General features: G+C 42.4%; 2 protein-coding genes and 1 pseudogene across 2 annotated transcripts; 2 read left to right on the top strand and 1 right to left on the bottom strand.

Moving 5' to 3' along the window:
• Positions 1-63: 63 nt before the first annotated feature.
• LOC142775252 (kinesin-like protein KIF11) lies at positions 64-10,004 on the bottom strand (annotated as a pseudogene).
• An 8,305-nt stretch (positions 10,005-18,309) lies between these two features.
• LOC142776110 (uncharacterized) lies at positions 18,310-22,603 on the top strand. Its single transcript, XM_075879090.1, has one exon. It carries the CDS (start codon positions 19,759-19,761, stop codon positions 22,519-22,521), a length of 2,763 nt encoding a protein of 920 aa, XP_075735205.1. The 5' UTR covers positions 18,310-19,758; the 3' UTR covers positions 22,522-22,603.
• LOC142775251 (uncharacterized) lies at positions 18,897-19,610 on the top strand. The gene has a single exon (XM_075876599.1). The coding sequence runs from the start codon at positions 18,897-18,899 to the stop codon at positions 19,608-19,610; it is 714 nt and encodes a 237-aa protein (XP_075732714.1).
• Positions 22,604-25,310: the final 2,707 nt, after the last annotated feature.

Raw genomic sequence — 25,310 nt, 5'->3', positions numbered from 1 at the left:
AAGGCGAGTCCAGTACAAGAACACATTCAGGAAATGTTCATGACTGATCACACTGCAAAAGGTTGCACAGAATTTGTACAATCGAGTGCTGAAAAATGGGTTGAAGATGGAAGTCTTGGGTGAGGTGACAAGAATAATGTTATGTTCTAGTGAACTATACATGTAGCACAGTGGGATAACGTCATTTTGGTACCTTCTGGAGGTGACGGTATGGTCTGTGTTGGTGCTGGTTCTCAGGCTGCTCCACTGATGCAGGCCATGATGGGGCAGGAGGTGTAGCAAGCAAGCACTGACCTAGGTCCCTCTCTTTGTCTCTCTCCATGGCATGGGGCTTGGCTTCGATTGCTTGAATTTGGCTGTTAACACTGCATGAAAATGTGTGCCAAATTCAAATGTAAGTAGGATCACATACCGAAAACAACCTTCGTGGTATGAGAAGCTCTCATCTTGAAAATACCAGTTCTATTTCTGCTGAATTGGGATTCTTTTATATGCACAGTCCGCTTGTGCTAATCCACAAGTTCACTGCGTTTGTAACAATGTTCGTGTGCACATGTGTGTGGGTATGAACGCTTTCAGATATTTCACAGGAAACCAAACAACAAAGTTTATACTTTCCAGTTTCCTGCCATAACACAGGCACCATTGCTATGCTGTGCCACTTACAATGCTAATCCCACCAATTTTTTGAGATGCCAGAAGCTGCCAGGGCTGTTGCCTACAACAACCCGCACCAGAAGATATGTTTTGCCAACATGACGAATTGACAGTGAACACCACTTGGTAAAGACTGTATAAGAGCTACAATAAGCAAAGCTGTCGGAATTGGTGCATTGCACTGGGTCAACCAGCCAAGGTTTGCAATAATGTATATTTAAGTAAAAAATTACGACACTGCATTTACAAAAGCATTTCATAATCCCAAGAATACATGGAAACTACACGACTTGAGCAAGTCACACTATGCATATAATTGATGATTCATCACAATAAAGCGTACTCCACTCTGGTAAACACAGGCACTGACCTTTTCTTCTAGCGTTTGCACAGCGCTTATCAGACTAAAATAAATGCCCTCGCTACTCATTGCCACAACTTGTTTATGCATAAAAACTGGGCACAACAACATTAACGAGCGTTTTTTATATTACTTTGCCAGTGCGGTTGCTTGAACATTGATTATGACAACTTAGTTTGTACACACAAGGTTTTTATATATTTTTGCCAGGAAGATGAAATGATACCACTACTGCCAATTTCTCAATCTCCCATACCTGAAGCTTGTTTGCGATGCAATAAAAGACCTGAGCTATACAATGTTTTAGCATAAACTTTCATTTTATAAAAAGAAATGCAAGATTTCAGAAATTATTGACATGAAAAGAAAGTTTTCTCTGGTTTTCTTAATGACCGTCCAGAGAAAAATTTTAATGCCAACAAGGAACTGATGCTCTACATTGTAGTACTTGCAGAATGTTTGCTTCTTGTTTTGCTACTTTTCAGACACTAATACGTGATACTGCATGCTAAAGAATAACTGAATCATCTGATGATTACACAACAGCTATTGCCACGATCAATCTACAAGCACAAACGTGTGGCTTTAATTATTTGATCAGTTTTACTATTGATCACTATATATGATGGGCATATTTTATGCAATATGAATAATTGAACTGCGATTAACTGCACTTATTTGCCTAACATACTTGAGGTGTCATTTCAAACAGCCCTTGTGAAACACAAGGCAATCAGCTTACGATCAAAATCTAAAAATATTTTTTTTAAAAATGGCAACGTACATAGTGCAGAGCTCTCTCTTAATTTCAACATTAAAACTTCCACATTCATTTCCTGTACTAGGACTGGTCCAATAGCTAAAACGTAATGACGCATAGTTTACATCTGACATCTGACAGTTTACATCTGACATACCATATGACATATGTCTGCACCTAATGAAGCTCAGTGCAGATTTTATAGCCAACACTGTTTTCTATATCGACCACCTGCTGTTTCAGATTTACTCAGTTTTGCAAACAGCAGGAATTGTGATAATATAACTGGTTTTTAATATACTTGGTGTATAACGCTTATACAATCACGTCACATTTTTACAAAAACCTCAAGTTGGAAAATCCCACAACGTTGTGGGCGGTATCATGCACAAACAAAGGCTGTGTAAATTAAAATATGTTGGACCACAAATACCTGTAGGGAACATGCGGTGCCTTGTCAACTAGAGCAGGTATGACACGACCCAGAGTCATTAGAGACTGGTCGATAATGCCTGCGAGAGTCATGCAAATGGCAATGAGACACCATACCTTGAACATCAAAACATGCATACTTGACAAGTGACAAAGTGCATGCAAGGGCTTAAGGTACAACAAGTAAACCGGGATAGTGCAGAGTAAACGCATAGAAAACTGAGACACCGGTACTGCGAGAAATACTTTAGTATAATTATTTATGCATTTATACACAGGAAAATTCTGATTGCGTTCCTAAAAAATAAGCAGTGCTATCAGCACCTTTTTTCTACTAATTACAATTAAAATTATAAACTTTACACTTATATAAACTCTGAAAATAAATTCAAGTATGTTACGTGCCAGAACCACAACGCAGTTGGAGGCACATATCATAGAGTAGACAGAATTCTTTTGAGCCCTCATCAAAATGAGGTTGAGAAATACACTCAAATTTTAACCCATAGCATAATAATACCATCAAAACTGACAAAAATGGATCAAATGCTTTTTAAGCATACAGAATACAACGAAATGTGCCGTTTCGATTACCAGAGGTACGTACTCCACATGTCTCCGAAGAACAAGAAACTTACCTGTTTCACGCGCTCTCCTCTCAATGGAACCTGATCGGCCAATGTTCTCACTGCCCGCAAGATCTACTTTGGTGTGAAATGGGACGAAAAACAAATCAATGCAGGCTTGAGGAGAAATAAACCGATACGAAAAACAGGCAAGAAGAAACTGTGTTTCTGTTATACTGAGGTGATAAAATGAACAAGAAAAATGCAATAGCTGCACAGACAATTTCACCCAATTAAAGTGGAGAGGTAAATGCAGAGATCTTAGGGGACAAATTGAGAATTTTTAGAGTCAACATTGCATAGGAAACAAAGGAACTAAGTTAACAGCACATGCGAGAATGCTTTTCGGGTGTTAAAGTCGGTGACACCATTACTCACGAGGTTGAGTTTTCAGTTTCTACTAGCTCCTCGCCATCGTCCGTTGTCTCGGGAGTGTGAACTGTGACCGAGACTACTGTGTGGCTTCGCGAAGACGTTGCATTGAGAAGTGTAGCTGCAATTTGACGTTTTGCGGCACCCTTTTGGAGGATGAAGAACGCTTCTTCGCGGTTGTGCACCGTGATCTCCTCGAGCCCCGGGAATATCACCGAGCCCTAAAAAAATACAGCAGAAACAGTGAACTCCCAGAAAAGACGTTCCCGTGCTGGAAGCAGAATATCACACCACCTTAAATTATTCTAATGACATCCCTGTTGCAAGAAAACATTTAGATGTAAATACAGATGGTCTCACACGATTAGTTTTAGATTGTTGGCTGGTTTGTGAGATTCAATCCACTAAAGTGACTCAAGCTATGACACGTTGTAGTGGAGTGATTTCAAACACACGTGGATCTTTGATGTCCACTGTAATGGGCACAGGGCACTGCCCTCTAGCACTTGCGCCCCCATTCAATGGAGGCAAAATGCTGGAAGTCCATGTGATCAGATTCAGATGCACATTTAGGGAAACCCAGGTAGTCCGAAATTTCTCTAGAGTCCTTCACGTAATGCCCCAACAATTAATAATAATTATTACTTTGCCACTAATGAAACGAGAGCACCGTGACTGCGATCGAACTGGCCATCTTTCAGGCGAGCAGCCAAGTGCAATAACGACTATGCCACTGCAGGGATTCATCTGCTTACATAAAGCAGCAAAACTTGTTCAAAGCTCAGCTGAAAATATCATGAACCACAAAGCCGAAAAAAAAACCTAAATTTGTTTTTATTAGATGCAGTCTGCCAGCTTGATGTTTAAGGACAAGAGCATTCCTTCACCGGGCCATGATGTATTTGCATGTATCCATAAGCTAACTTCCACTCAGCAACCAGTAACCACCACCGTATGGTATGGGAGGAAGAAGAGGAAGGAAGGACAGGGAGGTATAGGAGTATGCGCACCACCCGTAGGTGTTGCCTATCATAAGGCCTAACGTCCAGAGGTGGGAGGCCCAGCTTGCAGGATCAAGCCTTGGAGACCAGAAATTTCTCGTGAACAGGGTCAAGTGGTTCGCTAGGACCCCATAAATATTAAATCTTAGACTAGCGATACGCCCACCTTGGATGTCTTCCGTCGGCTCACTCTTTTATTCTTCTTTCCTATCCGTTCTTCCTAAATGGAGTTGCCAGATAAGCAGTGCAATAGAGAGATCAGCGATTATTTATTTCCGATATTCCCGTTCCACGGTACAGCCAAACATTAGTAGAAAAAAAAGCAAAACAAAAACAATGAAATGCTATGTGCACACGGGTGAAAAAAATGAGCTTAGAATAAGAAGGCAATAGGACGCCAGGCAATTCCAGTGGTGATCAAGTGCAAAAGAAACGACATCTCCATTCGTCTTAGAGGCACCACTAAAAGCAAATAATTTATGTCAGAGAGAAAACTCAATGTATAATAACATGTAAAACGGCAATATTATCAGCAGCAGTGCCCTACTTAACGAGAATTCAAGCGAAATATATCACATGACGTGCCCCGCAAGTGGGAAATTTCGAAAATCATATGGATGATGCAAGAGCGTCCGACTACAATTGTTCACTAGTAATCAAACTGCTGCAATACAAAAAATTTCTGTGCATCAAGAGACCTAATAAAGTGCTGCTTGTTCGTTCCTGCTTGATTTATAGAAAGAACCGCTTGGCGATACTATAACAACTGGCGTGAGTGGTTCGATAGTTCCGTGTTTGCTTGGTTAGGCTGGATAAATGGTGCCATCTAGCGGAATTCAATTCAACCAAGCTAGGAGGATATAGTTCAATGGCCTTTGCTGCTGCCTTGGCGCTGCTACTTTCGTTCTGCTGCTAATAGTGTTGGCATCCATGCAGTAAAAGCGAGCACTGTTGGGCACGGCAACAGCCACGTCAGAAAGACCACTTTCAGGCGGGTGATTTGAAGTGCGATAACACCATGCGAACCGCTCAAACAAGATTTTATTTCAAAATACGTACTTTCTTTGCACAAAACTGCCACTATGATGTTTCTAGACCACTCTTTGAACAATGAAAGCCAATTTATATTTGTCTTTAGTGTCCCTCTACCTCAGGCTAACTGAAATTAGTGTATAAGCACCGCAAAGCCTGGTGCTTACAAAAGAATAATAAATCTAACTGCACCGGAAAGAACTTCCTGCAATAAGCACATAGGAGAGGTTGGCAAGGAGTGAAATTTTTTGAATGAATGGAGTCAACTCTCTTTACATAAGACAGTTACAATCCAGAAAAATGGGTGCTTACTAGCCAAAGTCCGAAAATACCCACACTCTGCACGAGAGGGGGGGGGGGGGGGCGTTTAAAGTTTGCTTAGCAGCATGGGGCCGGCTGGTTCCAGTGCACGTTTAAAATTGGAGAGTGCCGTTAGAGTAGATGCACGGTCGCTATGCAAATGGTCACTGCTTTGCAGCAATGCTTAGCCTGATAATAATAGGTTTATAGCATAATAATCAAAGTAATCCTAACTAGAGCACAAGAAGTAGACACAACACTTATGAAACCGTACCATCTTATTACAATATACTTACAACCTATTACAGCCTTAGTACGATACTTCAAGTTTCTAGCAGGCTTTTTCAGCCACTGCCATTGATAAGAATAAAATATTTTTTTTGTGTGGATGGGAAGGCCCATTTGCTTAAATTAGGCTTCTTACTGTTCACTGAGAGCTCTCGCTCTTGCACAGCGTCAAGTGCACGCTGGCCAGTCCATAGTTGGTCTGAGAGTTTGCAACCAAGCAGCACCAAAGGCACTTCTGCCATTAATATTCTAATTTGACAGTTTAACGCACTTGCTTGAAGAACCAGAAAATTTCATTTTCAATATTTCCATTGCGACGCCTCATTTTACAACTCAATCTCCTCATTGTACAACTCAAGTAAGGACACCTTGATGGTGAACTCAAGATCTTGCGACTGCAGCTCTTCAAACAGCTGCTGTAGCGTGCGTCGAATGATGCCAGCCAAGGGGTCGTCAGCCCAGCCCAAGTTCACATTCGATTTGTCGCCTTCCATGGTGAAGGTCTTGCCTGTACTTGTTTGACCGTATCTGAAATTTTTAAATAGAGCGGTGACAAGCAAGCTACAGAAGCACTGCAGACTAGTGGTGGTACAGATAAAACAGGTAATTTTGACGAGATAATTCACGCTTAAAGAAGAAAAACAAACACCTAGGGACAAGTGGGAACAAAGCAATAAGGCAGAGTGTTTGAGCTTTGCTGAAAAAAAAAACTGCTCTGCATGCGTGTGGGCAGTAAAGAAGGGGAAACCGGGAAGGGGGAGGGGCTTGGGTCAGGCAGAAGTTATTGCCCTACTGAGGCCATGTTTATAATCGAATGGGACAAACCTATGAGAAAATTTGTGGACTACCCTCATGATGGCATTTTTCTGTAGGCCAGGGTGCCCGGCATGATTGCAATAATTTTGTCCAAGCAAAAACCAGCAAGAAAGCGAAAAGCACAAACAATAATATTGAGGATGTTTAAAAGGCTTCACGTTGCATGGTTGTACAACAGGCTTATTCAAGAAAGTGTCACTTATAAACACATAGTCATCTGAAATGCGTACGTGTGCTGCAAAGAAACTGGGAAGATAAATATATGCAGCACCATTGTTCAATCCGTCCTAACTTTGCTTACAAAAATAAAAAAAGCGGCATGGCAAGATGTAAAGAGACAATGCAGCTGTTACAGCGGAACTTAAGTGTGGGGGGGATATTTACACGCGCCCCCCCCCCCCCCCAGATAACGCCGATGCTAAAGGTCAAAGCAAAGGAGACGGAAAGGCTTGTCTAAGCTAGCAGACCATTTCTGTCGTTGTGTGAAATAAAAAACAGACAAACCTCAAAGTTAGTTAAGCCAACGCCTGCTAAATATTTTCAAAGCCTACGCCCTCCCAGGTGACGCTAGTGATCGCCGTTCTACGAGTCGGCTCCTCAAACCGACCCTCCCGTCCCTTCTTCTTCCAAGTTCCCAACGGCACTTTTCCTCTCTTGCTGCTTGTGGCCAGTTCGTTGAACCAGTAGCTCCTGTCCTGTTTTTCTACTGCTACTTCTGCGGCATGCAGGTCTCGACATGCTAAATAAGGATTGTGTGCCTATGTGTTCAAGCAACTAGAAGAATTGTGTGCCTATGTGTTCGAGCAACTAGAAGACAGAAAACAAGGTGCAATTGTTTTCGTTCCCGAACGATGAAATGATCGCCAAGAAATGGATAAGCTCGACTTCTAGACGGAATTTTGTGCCTACTGTTAACAACAAGGTACGAAGTTAATTCTCACTACTGTTACTATAAATTGGCGGTTTATAAGGGAGCGAGCCATGACAAGCGCTGTGTTATTTGATTATATCGCAAGGGTAATCCTGTGCTCCGCATCCTTGCTACTGTAATGTAGGTATATGTCTTAAACTTCCACTCGTCATGTATCGAGTGTACATCATTGTATACAAATCACCGGGCAGGAAAAATGCTTGAACTTCCCCTAAAGGTGTCCCGTCTGCGCCTTGGATCAGTGCCATCTACATTTCCTGGCTGCCCTTCGTATCTGTCGAAGCAAGATGCCCTCCTAACAAGGAAATCTTCAGATGCCAAGAAAGCGCGCCTTGAGGCACCCAGTCTTGCTCATGCTACTGAAGACTCCGCAGCCTTCCAGCGTGAGAAACAAAAGCCGCGCAAATTTGTGTCTTTTCCTGAAATGATGGAACGCCTAAAAGGAAAATGCATTTTAGATGAGTGGATCGTTATTTATCCCCCAAACTGCGCCACGTTCCTGCACGTTGTAAATGAGTGCTTGCCTGTTTTTCAGTCCTCTGTTACTATGTAGAGCCAGGTTGTACGAGACGAACACATTTTTTCAGTAACAGCGTATGCTTTATTCTGCAACTAGATAGTCGAAAATAGAGCAGGTGCACCGGAAGGGGCAAGAGTGAAAGAGACAAAGTAGAAACAGAGAGGAGAGCAGCACATTGTTTGGAATGCTGCTCCGCAGGTTTTTATGACGACGGTGTGCGCGGTGGCCCTCACGTCACTACAACTGTGTTCGAAGAGCTTCGTATCACTGTGTGTGTACACAGTAACTTCGTAAAACGCATAGGTGACTGTGTTGTGCCAGATAACATCAGTTATATTAATTATTTACTTGACAAACTGAATAAGTTGCAGCCGATTTCTGGCAACAAAGCTTCCCCTGATGGAGCTGCTGATTTTATAGCAAATCTCTTTAAAAAGATTGAGCAAAATGTCTCCGAGAATAGAAAGGTCACTCAAATGTTTGAGGCAGCAAGTGTTGTTGGTTGAGAGAGATTACAATACTCTTCACAAACAATGGTACTTGCCTGCATATTGCACAATATATCTCCCCACGCTCATAAGTTGTTGAGGAGATCAGGTTCTTCGATTCTGCCACATCCGATTATTATCAGAAAGGTATGCTCGTCCTTCAAGCTATCACCTCAGAATAAATCAGGTGATCAGAAATTTCATAAATACATTGGCCAGGGATATAAGAAACTGAAGTCGCATGAGACTGCCGTCACTTTAATGGTAGACGAAATTGACATTCAACATTACATGGACTACAAAGAAGGGAAGACTGCGGGGGCAGCAGTGAACACAGTTGGGCAGCACTGAACACTGCCCATGTGTTCATGGTTCAAAGAATGTTAAGCTGTTTTTGCGAGGTTGTTCACATTATTTCTGTGCGAACATTAAATGCTGAGTCGCTTCATGTATATTGAAAAAAGTCATTCTTCAGCTGTAAAATATCGGCTTTAGAGTTTTAGCTGTATGAATCAGAATTGGTCTCAGTAACCACTTTTGAGAACACATGTTCACAAAAGTGGCCGGCAAGGTCTCATGCGGTCTACAATCCCAGGTGCCGGTAAACTTCCCCGTGGTCTACTGTGCCGGCTGCCGGCACTACCCCACTAAAGCAAATATACCGGCAGTTTGGTCACGATACTCTAGCCAGCCGAAAGTGACGAAGTGCCGGAAGTATACTGCGCAGCCTGCTCTAGCGGCTGCCGGTGCAGTAGGCAGTTCCTTTGCAAATCCAACAAAGAAAATGGGTCAAGGAAGACGTGGAAAAAGACAGCCACAGCAAGAACACTCACGCAAAAACTGTGCAATTTTAGCCCATAATGACCTCGGCTATGGTGGGCGCCATGACTGCCCGGTACACGTCGATCTGCACAACACAAATAAACAAAAAAAAATCTTACGTGAAGGGCACTAGTGCCGAGAACTAGCAGTACGGGTCTGGAAGAGCGCCCATGCTTTCCTGCTTTGAATCAGGCCCAAATATTTTATCGAACGCGAAAGATTTGCGAAGGGTCCGTTCCGGCATTACTCGGTCATTTACAAGGATCTCCTTCCTTTCCTCTATGACTTCGATAGCTCTGGCGGAGCCGTTCCCTCTCTCCGTTGCAGTTGGAGGCCTAGAAGAAACGCACGGGTCATAATTAACAAAACACCATAAAAAACACCACGTGCCCTTGCACCTTCCCCAAGCGACTTCAATAATAAGGGCACAAGAGTCGCTGTTGACAACTAACGTAACGTTAAAATAAATGTTAGTTTTGCTGTTCCCTACATCACGATAACAGGTTTTGACGTGCTACGAACAAGCGAAATGGTCGTAAGCTTACCGGCACCAGACGAAAACTTGGATGTGCTGGTTTCCCAGCTTCTTGGTAGCCATGGCAGTGTGAAAAAAAAGCCCAGGAGGCGAAACTGCGAAAATGAGCTCCATGCAGCTCGCACAGGCACAGAACTGAACTACAAGAAGCCACAGAGGCCGCTGCCGTGAGCCTTTTTTTGGTGTTGTTGTTGTTCACCTATTGTTAGTGGCGCATACCCACTATGGGGGATCGGCCAAGAATCGAGTGATTTTAAAAATTACTGTTCAGATTTGAATAATTGAGGTATATTAGAATGATTACCGATAGTCTAGGAAAGTGTGGTGCTTAATGTAATGCATAAAAAAGTGACATAAACGAATTTATTTATAGAATAGAGCAATGATCTGATTTAATACGTATATAACTATGTGGACATGTTAGGATATTAAAACTGGTTACTCAGTCAATCTATTAGTTTCCTAAATATAGTCCCAGACGGAAGCGCATACTGTCGCATTAGAGAAATCAGAATTGGAAGCTCCAAAAGACAAAATGACAGGCACAGATAAGTCCATAGCAATACCACGTAAAGGTATTTCTAAAAGGGTTTTTCTTAATGTGTTAAACCGCCTGCAGGTCAAAAAGGAATGATCTATTGTTTTCAGTTCGCACAGTGGCGAAGGTGTCTGAGCAGACCTCTGTTTACAGAAATTTAGATTTCGTACCCGGCAACGCAGCCTTGTGATAGCTACTCCTTGTTTTCGAGTGGCAAAAGTCTCTTCGCAAGGGATATATTAAATGGCGATATTCTGTAGAGTTTGTTAATGCTGAACCTTTAAAGACTTCCATAAGCGTGCGTCATCGGAATCGAGCAGCAGTCACATAAGCGGATGATGGACAGAGCGGTAGAGTTGGTTCGCTGATTGACGACTTAGCTAAGGAGTAGGCTATTTCATTTAGAAACAAACCTTTATGTCCAGGCAACCAAACTAATCGTAATTTTCTCAAATGCGCAGGTACAAGTACACGGAACGCCTTTGTTACGTGATTATCAGCACCAACAGAAAGTGCCGCACACAGAGATAGGGAATCTGTTATTATGACAGCTGATGCCTTTTTTTGAACGCACCACACTTTACCAGTATCAAACTGCCATTGGCCATAACTTTAACACGTGATAAGGCGATGTTGATGGCAACCGATGGAAATACAACGGTACAGTGTACTAGAATTCTTCTAGTACCCTGTAACTCGGCTGCGACGTAACGACGTCAACGACACTACCATCGAAAATACTTTCATCAAAAAATCCCCCCAAAAAACTGGCTTTTCCGGCCGTCCTTGGCGGCTGTGTCGAGCGCGTGAAGCTTCCTGCAGACCTTTTATCACGCATTTCTTCGGCTAACTTTCCCACCTTTCGCCCTAACGCGATCCTGGTGTCCGTTCTGCGTAGCTTTTAGTGCACGTGAATCACACTGGAGACGTGTTCCCACGCGTTTTCGAGTGGTCTTCGCTGCTTTTGTCCTAATGAGATCATGGCCTTTCAAAAATCCGTAGAAACCAGTGCGCGTCGGGCAAAAGAGGGGCGAAAACAAAGAGGCCATCGCTAACTCAACCGGCTGCCACGCACACAAGCTCCACCGACGCCGCCTTTACGGGCACAATTACGGACTTCCGGGTTTATTGCATGGAAGACAATTTTTTATCATTGTGTCTCGCCCACAGCCTTACCGAAAATTTCAAAAAGACTAAAGAGAAGCGGAAAAGGGGGAAAAAGTGATCTGAAAGAAGCTGTACAAATTTCGGTGCCTGGTTCGTCGCGCGGCAATGTCCGAAATATCATTTTTATTTTCACATAGAACACATCAAATAAAGAAAAAGCTTAGCGTGCAACTTGCCGTGTTTATCGTAAACGCCGACAGTGCAAGAGTACAACAGCCATACGCTGAGATTTCATCAAGCGTATCGCGGCAAGACAGAGTGTTGAAATCCGTTCCGTTGGTTTCGAATAGCACCGGCGCACGCGGCGCGCAGGCCACGTGCTTTTTGAGACAGAGAGGGAGTCGTGCCTTCTCCTTCGCATTCATATGTAAACAACAGAGGAGAATTTGCCCAGTCAATATAGCCAACTTCCGGCTTCGTCGCGGGTTCACAACGAGTGACGTCAGGGCCTTTCCTTACATTTCCTTCCTCTGTGACTACCCATCAATCCATTCTCGCTGTAGCGCCGTGTGTTGCAGCTCCCTTAGACACTAGCGCCAGAGTTCCCTCTAGTGTATATTGAGAAACTCTATGCGTTATGTGTCTTATACTTTAGTTGCCAGACTTTGGGAATAACTGCTGCCAGATTGCTGCCAAATTTGGCGAAAAAATTGTTTTGTAGTAGTGGCTTTTTATGTTAGTTTGGTGTCGTCCGCGGGGCATTTCGCGAGTGCGTGAGCTACGTTTTAATTAACGGAATGAACGTAAAACGCGCGTTGCATAAGTCGGGGCGCGTTCTTTTGCTGTGTGCGCTGCTGTGCAATTAAGAGATCGTGTCGTCCGCCGTGCATTTCGCGAGTGCGTGTGCGATGAACTTGCTCGCGAGTGTGTATATCCGACGTACTCCAATTATCCAGCCTTGACACGTTTATTGTTCATATGTACACGATTGCTGACACAGCTAGGATAAGCCTAGCGTCCCCGTCGTGGGGCGTCATCGACGCGGCATGATCAGCTGTGAAAACATAAAGGGTGGGGGGCAACGCACCGCCTGCGGCGACTCAGTTTCCCCGTCGTCCCTAATACTGAGACGCGATCTCTAATTCTAATTGCACGGCTGCGCACACAGCAAGAGAACAAGCTCCGGCTTCTGCAACGTGCGGTTGCTTCCGTTTGTTCATCACACACACACTCGCAAAATACGTGGTGGACGACGCGTCGTTAATAAGTGGGTGCACTCGGAAACCTTGAGGTGGGTGGCGGAGTTGAAGAGGTGCCCTGTAATCGATGGCTAGCCTGATCAATTGTCCGCATAGCGGGATCAGAAGCATGTGGTGCTGGAGATCGCAGGGCGGCCTCATGAGTCAGCACAGGGGTCTCAGGCCTTGTTGGCGCGAGTGAAGTGACCACCTGTCGGATCTCATTTCGGGTTAAGTCTGCGAGAGGATTTACGGGTGGTTGGGATCCCGCTTCTTGGAGTTGGCGCAGGTCGTCCCACACGACGCTTCTTATGAACTCTGCGAGAGCATGCCTCTCGCTTTGAGCTCCGATAGAACATGCAGAAATGGTGACGTCATGGCGTTCATACTGTGACGACCGATGCTGGAGAGTAGGCTCCATTGTGGTTGCCTCATTTATGAACTCAACCCGCAGTCGTAGGTGGATTGCGCGCGAAACCGGCGAAGAGCTGCTCTTTTACACCACGCATTAAATGCCGCACCTTCTTTTCCTCGGACATTGCAGGGTCGGCACGCTTTAAGAGTCGAAGCATGTCCTCGACAATCGTTAAAACTCTCTCGTTAGGTCGTTGGTTCCGAGACGAGATGGCTTGCTCCGCTCTCTTTTTTTCGGCGCTGCGGTACGCATCGCGAAACTGTCGGCTGAACTCTTGCCACGTCGCAAAGGAACCCTCGTGATTCTCGTACCACGTTTGGCAGAGTCTTCCAACGCAAACTTTCCGCAGCTTGCGAGCTTCATCCCATTCGTTGATGTTGGCAACTCGATCGAAGTGGTCAGGCCAGTCATGAACATCCTCAAAAATGTCTCCATGAAATGGGCGTGGTGTTTGCGGTGCATGAAAAAACAAGCGGCAGAAAAGAATAGGCGTCGTTGGTTTGACTCAGGACTCGCTCGCTCACCTGGTAGGTAGTCGAGGTCACCGTCTTGTCTTGAGAGAGAGGACCGTGTCCGGTATATATTCCTCGCAGGCGGCGACTGCTTCTTGCCGTGGGAGCTGTAGCTGTCTCCAAGTAGCTCGGTGTGTCAACTGAAAATCTGGAGCACCTCCACCAAGCACCTCCACCAGTGCCACGAACGAAATAACAGAAAGTTACGAATCGACGTCTTGCTCGCCCCCAGATCACGAAGCAATGTTCTCTTTTTCTCTACTTCCAAGCGATTTCACGCTACAGTTGATGGCTCCTACCCATTACCTCTGACAATAAATATATAAGGGAAAGAAGTGGATACCTAAGGGCTCGTTTTCCTGTGTTTTGACACAATGATAATAAAATCTAACAGACAATAATGCCAAGGAAAGTATAGGGGAGGTTATTAGACCGAATTGTAAGCCAATTATGAAGAAAGAAAAGTGCGTGAAAAGATAACTTGTCGTGGACAGGAAAAAACCTCCGACCTTCCGGTTCCTGCCCACGGCAAGTCATCTTTTCACCCACTTTTCGTTTTCCCATTTACCTTACAAATTGGTTTAATTATCTCCCAAATACTTTTCTTGCCATTATTGTCTGTTAGATTTCATTATTATTGTGTCAAAACACCGGAAAACGAGCCCTTAAGTATCCACTTTTTTCCCGTATTCATTAACGAGGGTCTCGTACTGGCAGACTTGGTGCCTTAGATTGTATACGAGGGACTACTGGTCAGCTGCCAGCTCGTAATAAGTTCATGTGCTATGTGACACCACATAGGCTTATAAAAGAGTATGCCACACTCGCTGCCATGGCTACAGATGTCGCTGACTGACAATCGGTTTAAATTCACATATATACCCAATAAAGTGGCTGGTAGGATAGTGGCAAGTTCTTCACATTTACCTTAAAATTCGGTCTAATCACCTCCCCTATACTTTCCTTAGCATTTTTCTTTGTTAGAATTCATATATATATCCTCCTGACTTCCGGGTTGGATTTTGGTCCACGGAATTTCCTGAAACTTTCACAACTGGGTGTGTAGATGACGAAGATAAAAAGTGAAGCTTATTATTTCCGTGATGTTTGTGCTTTTGGTATGGCGTGATGTCCAACTAATTGGATGCTGAAACTTAATTAAAGCGTTAAGTAGTGGGCCTGAAGCAACACAAAGCAAGGTTACTGAAGAAAATTGTGACAAATTCCGGAATAACTGCAAGCTATTATTCAAAAATTAACAAATAATAAAAAAACCAACAGAGAGGTGAACCTTAACTTTCGCCGTTTAACTTCTAGAAGATTGCCCTGTTGAACGCCACCATGTTTTCTTCTTTGTTTCGCGATCTCCTGGCGCAATTTCGACAAAACTTCATGGAGGGCGCCAGTAGATGTCCAAAATATTGGACAAGTGGTTTTTGAGGAAGAAAACATGCTGAGATCTTTGTAGTGATGGGGTATTTCATGTCCAATATTTTGGACAAATCCCCATAGCTGGAACTCAGGAGGATATATATATATATATATATATATATATATATATATATATATATATATATACACACACAGATGTGTGCAAGTGAGAAATTCTTGAAGAAAAGTGCGCGGTGGAGCTGAACCCCTCAACCCAGTTAACGACTGGCATGGAGCTGATGAAATGTCATTTTGTCAAGGCCCTCTAGCATATTTAGCGAAGATGAGGTCAAATAGGAGAGGGAAAACACAAGATAAGAGCTGCCTCGTTTTGTTCTCTTTGTTGTTTTTTTTGTTTAAAATTGTGCGCTGTGCCTAACAGAAATGACATGATCATCAATTGCCCAAACTTTCATCCTTCTGTTAGTGAAATGTTGTGTGATGGATCTGTGCTTATCTAGAGTGAATAGTCTATTTCCAATTAGCTTTTGTTTTCTCCTTGAGAACTGACACCGTTATATCACAAAAAAACCTCGTTCCCATAAACACAAGTGGGAATACGTTGCACCAGCAACCACGATATGCGAAGCGTCCCTATGACAACTGTTTATTCTGAAAGCCTCCAGCTGACAATTCGTGCATGAAATAATTTGTTTTATAATCGAGAAAAGGCAAGTGTTTGTACATTTGACCTCAAAGTGGCTTAAATGTCAATTTTTATGTTGGGACTGCAAACCAACGCGACGCCGCGCATATTCCATTGCAGTCTATGGCGGTCTTGTTCGTTTTCACTCTGTACTCGCGGACAATTTGTCTTGGCAATGAAGGGAAAGCTCCTGGGGCAAACCTTCTGCACATGTACCTCTCCGCGAAGTATTCCGGTATGTAAAGCGTCCCGTACCGCCGTGAAAAGTGATGGCTGTGCGCGGCCAGCATTTCATATCAATAAAGACACCCTTGGCATTCCAGGTGTAAAAGGTGCAAATTCTTTACGCGTTCAGAAACATGCTGTCACAACAAATAAATTAAAACAAATATAAATATCTTACCGGTGTGAGCTATGTCCTGTGTCAAGGAGCAATATGGAAAAAAAGAAGGCAAAATTTTCATATGTTGCGTCGAAAACAAAGACACCAATTTAGGACTACATTCATTAGTGGTAGGATATGCACGATTTGGCTCTGTAGCATTGGCTGCTTTGTCACGAAAAAAAAAAGGTCCGCGATTATAGCAATACGGCTGCTGGTGGCTTCACATGCTCCCATTGACGGAGGTGGGACTGCCACTCCAGAGGTTTTATAGAGCTTCGATGGGACGGCCACTATTTTCTGCACTTGCCTCCAAGTGAGATTTGCACCAGCAGGAATAATAGTAATACTCTGTGAATATAAAAACATAAAATAAAAATATTATGAAATGGCAGGTACTGATACACTCTTAAGACAAACACTAAAGTACAGAAAAAAATGGGTGCGCCGGAAAACACATAAGACGAATCGGATGCAAAAAAGTTAGCTGAAAGCCCTACTTTGCATAACGTTCCAAATAATTGTCATAGCATTCATTGCTTCGTCCTTCAGGCGAGATTGCTGTTTCGCGCCATCACCAGCGTTACGGAGGGCGAATCAGGTGATGATGATGATGATGATGATGATGATGATGATGATGATGATGATGATGATGATGATGATGATGATGATGATGATAGACACTCGCTTGGGCTTGCCTTGTCGCGGATGATGGTACATAAAGGCACCAAAGAAAGTGCGCTAGCAGTTTCGGTGAAATAATGCAATTTGGAGCAGTATGGTGAAGCAAAAGCGGTTTGGCGCAGCACTTCCACCCTCTATTTTGCTCGGTATTCCTGTTAAAAGGCTTTATTTGAGTATGCGTACTGTAGCACTACAACAATAAACATATTACTATTTTGCATGTGAAAGGAATCTCTCTTGTGGCAAAACTTACTCGTGCACCATAGATAAAAAGTGATACTACTGTGGGAATGTGTCGCCACATAAGAATATTAAGTTTTATGTTCCATAGCAAGTCAGTGTTACTAAATAGTTTGTAAACCCTTATATAAGCTTTTAGATCGCCATACCAAAATTGAGCTGTAAACTAATTGGAGCCGTTGAATCTGCCCCAAGCCAACATTTTTTTTGACAGTGAACAAAACATCAGGGCTCTCCAGCCCACTTTTGGCAATAAGAAATATATTTCATCTTTTCAATTTACACTTGTCTTCAGTGTAATCTATTCAAGGGTTCTGAAATGACAATGTAAAGCGAGTCCAGTACAAGAACACATTCAGGAAAGGTTCATGACTGATCACACTGCAAAATGTAGCACAGAATTTGTACAAACGAGTGCTGAAAATTGGGTTGAAGATGGCAGTCTCGGGTGAGGTGACAAGAATAATGTTATGTTCAACTGAACTATACATGTAGCACAGTCGTATTACGTCATTTTGATGCCTTCTGGAGGTGACGGTATGGTCTTGGTTAGTGCAGGTTCTCAGGCTGCTCCACTGATGCAGGCCATGATGGGGCAGGAGGTGTAGCAAGCAAGCACTGACCTAGATCCTTGTCTTTGTCTCTCTCCATGGCATGGAGCTTGGCTTCGATTGCTGGAATTTGGCTGTTAACACTGCATGAAAATGTGTGCCAAATTTAAACGTAAGTAGGATCACATACCGAAAACAACCTGCATGATATGAGAAGCTCTCATCTGGAAAATACCAGTTCTATTTCTGCTGAATTGGGATTCTTTTATATGCACAGTCCGCTTGTGCTAATCCACAAGTTCACTGTGTTTGTAACAACGTATGTGGGAACATGTGTGTGGGTATGAACGCTTTCAGATATTTCACAGGAAACCAAACAACAATGCTTATAGTTTCCAGTTTTCTGCCATAACACAGGCACCATTGCTATGCTGTGCCACTTACAATGCTAATCCTACCAAGTTTTTGAGATGCCAGAAGCTGTCAGGGCTGTTGCCTACAACAACCCGCACCAGAAGATATGTTTTGCCAACATGACGCATTGACAGTGAATACCACTTGGTAAATAGTGTATAAGAGCGACAAATAGTGTATAAGAGCAAGCGTGCCACCGCCAGTCGGCGGTGGCACGCTGAGCAAGCGACTAACTGTTCCATGCTATTGATTTGTGCTGCATAGGGCTGCTGACATCACACCAGGAAGCTGTGGCCGTGGACGCGTGCGCAAGCACACTGTGTCATCTACGCCTACGAGAGAGGTCAGCACCAGCAGCATCGTGACGTCACCTGCTACCGAAGCTACAAAAAGACCCCTTCATCGGATCGGCCGTCCAGTCGGCGGTGGCACGCTGAGCAAGCGACTAACTGTTCCATGCTATTGATTTGTGCTGCATAGGGCTGCTGACATCACACCAGGAAGCTGTGGCCGTGGACGCGTGCGCAAGCACACTGTGTCATCTACGCCTACGAGAGAGGTCAGCACCAGCAGCATCGTGACGTCACCTGCTACCGAAGCTACAAAAAGACCCCTTCATCGGATCGGCCGTCCAGTCGGCGGTGGCACGCTGAGCAAGCGACTAACTGTTCCATGCTATTGATTTGTGCTGCATAGGTGAGTGCACCAGTACATAGGTGTACACCACCTTTTTTTTTTTTTTTTTTTTTTTTTTTGCCACTGCCGACTGAGTGTTTGTATTGCAATTTAGTTTCACCATGCCTCCCGCGATTGATGTTGTAAAGGCTATTGAAGACTTCAAGCGCGAAATGCGCGCTGAAATCCGAACGATGAATCAGAGCATAACATTTTGTTCTAGCACAGCTGATGATTTCAAAAGTGCTCTAGCGGAACTGAAAACTCTGACTGCTGAGGTCAAGAGGACAAGAGAGGATTGTGCCATTTTAAGGCAAGAAAACAAGGACCTAACCGAAAGGCTAGATAAAGCTGAAAGCAAAATCCTAGAACTAGAGCAATACAGCAGGCTCAATAATGTAGAAATAAAGGGCTTGCCACTCACGGTTAAAGACAGAGCCGCGGAGATGGCCTTGAGGATTGCGCAAACTATCAAGATTCCTCTCGACCTAGCAGACATTGACATTGCCCATAGCGTCAAGACCAAAAATAGTAACGATGCTAATCTTATTATCAGATTCACGACCCGAACCAAACGAAACCATTTTCTTGAGGCAGCAAAGAAAGCAAACCTGTCAACTTCTGATATTGACTTCACGGGGCCCAAACAGCGGATCTACGTCAATGAACATTTGACACCACACAACAAACGCCTTCTTGGCGCAGCTATCGGGAAGAAAAGGGAAATGTCTTGGAAATACGTGTGGACAAAGAACGGCAGCATACTAGCACGCAAAACGGAGACCTCCGATGTCATTCGGATCAACTGCCAAGCTGATTTGTCGAGAATGACTTAGTTCGATGCCATAACTACTCATACATGACCTGTTTGCTCTTTTCTCGCCTCTGGAAAATTGCCCGGGTACCACACCTCTTTTCACGCCTTCACAGCTTTATACACATGCTGCCACAGACAAAAACAAGTTGAAAATAATACATTTCAACATGCAATCTGCTGTGAACAAAGCTGATCAACTGACCCATTTTTTGGCAGGCTTAACAAACTCGTTTGACGTCATCTGTTTAACTGAAACGTGGTACCGTCATGAAACGGATGTTTTGCGCATGCCCGGCTATAATTCTTTTTATGTTAACCGTACAGCGAAGCGTGGGGGAGGTGTTGCGCTACTAGTGAAAAACACCTATGTCTGTGAACTGCTATCTGAACACTGCTTTTGTAACGAGGACATAGAAATGCTAACTGTGAAGTCGGCCTGTCAAACATTCTCAGTCCTTTATCGCCGCCCTCAGGGAAATTTATCCACATTTTTTTATTACTTTGAACGCGAGATATTCTTTTTCAATTCAGAAAAATTCTCTTCTTGTATAGCTGGAGACTTCAACATAGATATGAGCACTCCCAGCCCCGCGCAGCAACAGTTGTCATCAATCATCCAGGCTGCCGGTTTTCACAGTGTAATTAGTAGTCCTACACGAATCACTGCTACTTGCTCTTCACTGCTGGACCTTATAATTACTAATAGCAATAGTGCGTTCCTTTCCGGCCGCATAGCAGTCGATATAAGTGACCACTTGCCTATTTTCTTGTTTCTGCAAAAGCAAATCGATTCAAAAGCAAATACAAAAACTCAGCGGCAACTTTTGTCTCAAGAGAGGCTCGAACAATTCAGGAGCCGCATTGCTTTAGTGGATTGGGCTCCAGTATACAAAGAAAATACAGCTGACGGTGCTTACAGCAAATTCCTAGAAATGTTTCTTTTGTTATACAACGCGTGTTTTCCCATTGTTACTATAAATGCACCTAAGAATGCCCGTAAACCCTGGATGACCAGTCAGCTTACACGACAAGTTAAAAAGAAACACAAGATGTTTGCGGTGTTCATTAAAACGAGAGACACCGACGTACTAGCACAGTACAAATCACTGCGCAACCGCTTGAATAGAGAAATTAGAGTAGCAAGAACTGCTTATTACAATAACTTATTCGACAAAAATCTTTCTAAAAAGCCAAAAGAAAAATGGAGATGCTTAAACATGCTTTTAAATAGAAACACGATCGGCAGAAATATAACAAGTTTAGTAATTGAAGGCAACGAAACGTCCGGCTCGCATCTCGCTAACACTTTTAATAAATTTTTCTCTGAGGTAGGTCACAGTGATTTCAATGCTGGAATCTCTAGTTTTCTAGGCGACAAACTAGGACCATCCTTATTTTTTGCACCAACAGATGAAACGGAAGTTTTTTCTATATGCAGAAAGTTAAAAGATACCTCTAGTCTTGATACGCACAATATTCAAAGTCGGCCAGTGAAGTATGTTCTTGATATAATTACGCCTTGTCTAACACACATTTATAACACCGCGCTTACAACAGCTCATTTTCCTGCTGATATGCAACTAGCCAGGGTGACCGTGATTTATAAGAAAGGAGACGCCAACGTTTTGGGAAACTACAGGCCAGTGTCTATTCTTCCGTATTTCTCTAAGGGGTTAGAACAACTAATCCGCGTTCGACTCAACGGCTTTCTTCTTAAACATTCCGTAATAACTGACTGTCAATATGGCTTTACGCAAAACAGATCTACGGAACATGCGCTACTTGTTCAAAAAGAATATATATTAAAAAATTTTGAGACACAGCTCTTAACTCTTGGTATTTTTGTTGATTTCAGCAAAGCCTTCGACTGCTTAAATCATGATATTCTTTTTGCAAAATTAGAGCACTACGGTGTACGTGGACACGCCCTTAACCTATTGAAGTCATACCTGGGCTCACGGTCTCAATACGTAGTCATTAACAATTGCGCTTCACAGACTCTAAGTATTTCAAATGGCGTCCCTCAGGGTAGCATTTTGGGGCCGCTGCTATTTAATGTATATATAAATGATATTCCTAATATCAGCACTCATGCGAAATACATTATATATGCAGATGACACCAGCCTATTTTTTTCCTCTAATGACATAGGACACTTAGAAAAAATTGCAAACGATGCGCTCTCATCACTTGCTATGTGGTCTTCAGTTAACTCTTTGAAAATAAACAAACAGAAAACGAAAGCAGTACTTTTCCTACCTAAAAGAAAACAAGTGTTTCTACCTCCCTGCTTATACCTAGGTGATACTGTGATCGAGTGCGTGGACACCTTTAAATCATTAGGAATAACATTCAGTAATACAATGTCATGGGACGCACATGTTAATAATCTTTCCACAACACTCTCTAGAATAATTGGAATCACTTCTCGTAACAGATATATTTTTCCAACCAAAACAAAACTTACTTTGTACTATGCATTTTTCTATTCCCATATAAGCTATTGCCTACTAGTCTGGGGCAATACAACGGTGTCAAATATAATAAAACTACAAGCCCTACAAAAGAAAATGCTCCGCGCAATTGTGAATGGCTCCTACGATTCGCCCACTAAACATATCTTCCTACAATATAATATTGTACCAGTCAACAAATTATTCGACTACAGATTTGCATGTTTTTATAAAAGAATAATAAGGAAAAATGACCCCTTTTTATCTAAAATTGCTCCACTTACGTTTCGCCACTCATCATATGATACTAGAGCCCAAAGTAGTTATGTATTACCAAAGTGTAGAACAAATTATGGTTTTTCTATGTTGAGTTATATTGTGCCAAATTTCTTGAACACATCATTTTATGACTGCCTGAATACTATGTCTCTTTCTGCCATTCGCAAGAGCATTATTCGGCAATATGTATCATTGTAATATCAAATGTACTTATGTCTTCATATGTTGTACCAATTCTATGTTATTGCTTTATAGTGAAATTACTGTTGTCAATTATGATACATAGGTCTTTTTTTTTTTTTTGTCACTTTTTTTTTTTTTTTTTTTTTTCGCTACCTACAAGACCTGGTTGTTTTACTTACAAGACCTGGAACAGTGGTTGTTTCTGCTTAGTGCCCTACTGCTGACATGTGGGGATGGCCAGGCTCGTCAAGCGGCGTAAAATTCGCTGCTTTTTTCTCGCCATCCCTAGTTTGTATGTTTGTATGTGCAAACTGAAATAAAGATTTTGATTTTGATTGATAAGCAAAGCTGTTGGAATTGGTGCATTGCACTGGGTCAACCAGCCAAGGTTTGCAATAATGTATGTGTAAGTAAAAAATTACGACACTGCATTTACAATAGCATTTCACAATCCCAAGAATACATGGAAACTACACGACTTGCGGAAGACACACTATGCATATAATTGATGATTCATCAAAATAAATCGTACTCCACTCTGGTAAACACAGGCACTGACCTTTTCTTCTAGCGTTTGCACGGCGCTTATCAGACTAAAATAAATGCCATCGCTACTCATTGCCACAAGCCTGTTATGCATAAAAAACTGGGCACAACAACATTAACGAGTGTTTTTATATTACTTTATCAGTGCGGTTGCTTGATCAGTAATCATGACAACTTAGTTTGTACACACAAGGTTCCTATATATTTTTGCCAGGAAGATGAAATGATACCACTACTGCCAGTTGCTCAATCTTCTATTTCTGAAGCTTGTTTGCGATGCAATAAAAGACGTGAGCTATACAATTTTTTAGCATAAACTTTCATTTTATAAAAAGAAATGCAAGATTTCAGAAATTATTGACATGAAAAGAAAGTTTTCTCTGGTTTTCTTAATGACCGTCTAGAGAAAAAATTTTAATGCGAATAAGGAACTGACGCTCTACATTGTAGTACATTCAGAATGTTTGCTTCTTGTTTTCCTACTTTTCAGACACTAATACGTGATACTGCATGCTAAAGAATAACTAAATCTTCTGATGATTACACACCAGCTATTGCCACGATCAATCTACAAGCACAAACGTGTGGCTTTCACTATTTGATCAGTTTTACTATTGATCACTATTTGCATGATGGGCATATTTTGTGCAATATGAATAATTAAACTGCGATTAACTGCACTTTTTTGCCTAACATACTTGAGGTGTCATTTTAAACAGCCCTTGTCAAACACAAGGCAATCAGCTTACGATCAAAATCTAAAAATATTTTTTTAAAAAATGGCAGCGTACATAGTGCAGAGCTCTCTCTGAATTTGAACATTAAAACTTTCACATTCATTTCCTCTACTAGGACTGGTTCAATAGCTAAAAAGTAATGACGCATAGTTTACATCTCAACCAAGTTGAAGTTTTGGCGATTGCAGATACCATATGACATATGTCTGCACCTAATGAAGCTCAGTGCAGATTTTATAGCCAACACTGTTTTCTATATCGGCACCTGCTGTTTCAGATTTTACTCAGTTTTCAAACAGCAGGAATTGTGATAATAAAACTGGTTTTTAAAATACTTGGTGTATAACGCTTATACAATCACGTCAAAATTTTACAAAAACCCCAAGTTGGAAAATCCCACAACGTTGTGGGCGGTATCATGCACAAACAAAGGCTGTGTAAATTGAAATATGATGGACCACAAATACCTGTAGGGAACATGCGGTGCTTTGTCAACTAGAGCAGGTATGACACGACCCAGAGTCAGGAGAGACTGGTCGATAATGCCTGCGAGAGTCATGCAAATGGCAATGAGACACCATACCTTGAACATCAAAACATGCATACTTGACAAGTGACAAAGTGCATGCAAGGGCTTAAGGTGCAACAAGTAAACCGGGACAGTGCAGAGTAAACGCATAGAAAACTGAGACACCGGTACTGCGAGAAATAATTTAGTATAATTATTTAAGCATTTATACACAGAAAAATTCTGATTGCGTTCCTAAAAAATAAGCAGTGCTATCAGCACCTTTTGTCTACTAATTACAACTAAAATTTTAAACTTTAAACTTATATAAACTCTGAAAATAAATTCAAGTATGTTACGTGCCAGAACCACAACGCAGTTGGAGGAACATATCATAGAGTAGACAAAATTCTTTTGAGCCCTCATCAAAATGAGGTTGAGAAATACACTCAAATTTTAACCCATAGCATAATAATACTATCAAAACTGACGAAAACGGATCAAATGTTTTTTAAGCATACAGAATACAACGAAATGTGCCGTTTCGATTACCAGAGGTACGTACTCTAATAGTCTCCGAAGAACAAGAAAATTACCTGTTTCACGCGCTCTCCTCTCAATGGAACCTGATAGGCCAATGTACTCACTCCCCGCAAGATCAACCTTGGTGTGAAATGGGATGAAATACGAATCAATGCAGGCTTGAGCAGAAATAAACCGATACGAAAAACAGGCAAGAAGAAACTATGTTTCTGTTATACTGAGGTGATCAAATGGACAAGAAAAATGCAATAGCTGCACAGACAACTTCAGCCAATTAAAGTGGAGAGTTAAATGCAGAGATCTTAGGGGACAAATTGAGAATATTTAGAGGCAACATTGCATAGGAAACAAAGGAATTAAGTTAACAGCACATGCGAGAATGCTTTTCGGGTGTTAGAGTCAGTGACACCATTACTCACGAGGTTGAGTTTTCAGTTTTTACTAGCTCCTCGCCATCGTCCGTTGTCTCG

The sequence above is a fragment of the Rhipicephalus microplus genome, chromosome X, assembly GCF_043290135.1.
Source record: "Rhipicephalus microplus isolate Deutch F79 chromosome X, USDA_Rmic, whole genome shotgun sequence".
NCBI lineage: Eukaryota > Metazoa > Arthropoda > Arachnida > Ixodida > Ixodidae > Rhipicephalus > Rhipicephalus microplus.
This window is presented reverse-complemented; position numbering and strand designations above follow the sequence as displayed.